Source organism: Fulmarus glacialis, unplaced genomic scaffold (genome assembly GCF_000690835.1).
Source record: "Fulmarus glacialis isolate BGI_N327 unplaced genomic scaffold, ASM69083v1 scaffold25694, whole genome shotgun sequence".
In the NCBI taxonomy this organism is placed as follows: domain Eukaryota; kingdom Metazoa; phylum Chordata; class Aves; order Procellariiformes; family Procellariidae; genus Fulmarus; species Fulmarus glacialis.
The window spans coordinates 24,858-25,172 of NW_009209077.1; the positions used below are offsets into that span (position 1 = coordinate 24,858).

The 315-nt window shown below is 61.9% G+C and overlaps 1 protein-coding gene across 1 annotated transcript in view; it reads right to left on the reverse strand.

Annotated features, from left to right (window-relative positions):
- The window catches only part of LOC104076030 (potassium voltage-gated channel subfamily A member 3-like), a gene marked incomplete at its 5' end in the record, with an annotated part of 1,359 nt that extends 1,051 nt beyond the window's left edge, over positions 1–308 (reverse strand). Inside the window, one exon of the mRNA XM_009576725.1 lies at positions 1–308. This exon is cut by the window's left edge and continues 1,051 nt beyond it. Within this exon, the coding sequence (XP_009575020.1) occupies positions 1–308 (308 nt within the window).
- Between the last annotated feature and the right edge of the window lie 7 nt (positions 309–315).

Consider the following 315-nt stretch of genomic DNA (forward strand, 5'->3'; position numbering starts at 1 on the left):
CCCGCCCCGGGCCTCTGAGGGTCGTGAAGGGGGAGCCACACTTGGCGTTGAAACTCCTTGTCGGGAAGCGGCCGCTGCTCCTCCCGAATGAAACCCTCATCCTCCCGAAACTTCTCCATGGCCTCCTCCCCCAGTTGGTAGAAGCGGATCTCCTCGGAGAAGATATCGATGGGGACGTTGACGGGTCGCCGGATGCGCCCACCTGACTGGTAGTAGTAGAGGATGGCGTCGAAGCTGGGACGGTTACGGTCGAAAAAATACTCGTTGCGGAGGGGGTCGAAGTAGCGCATCCTCTTGCGCGGGTCCCCCAGCAGC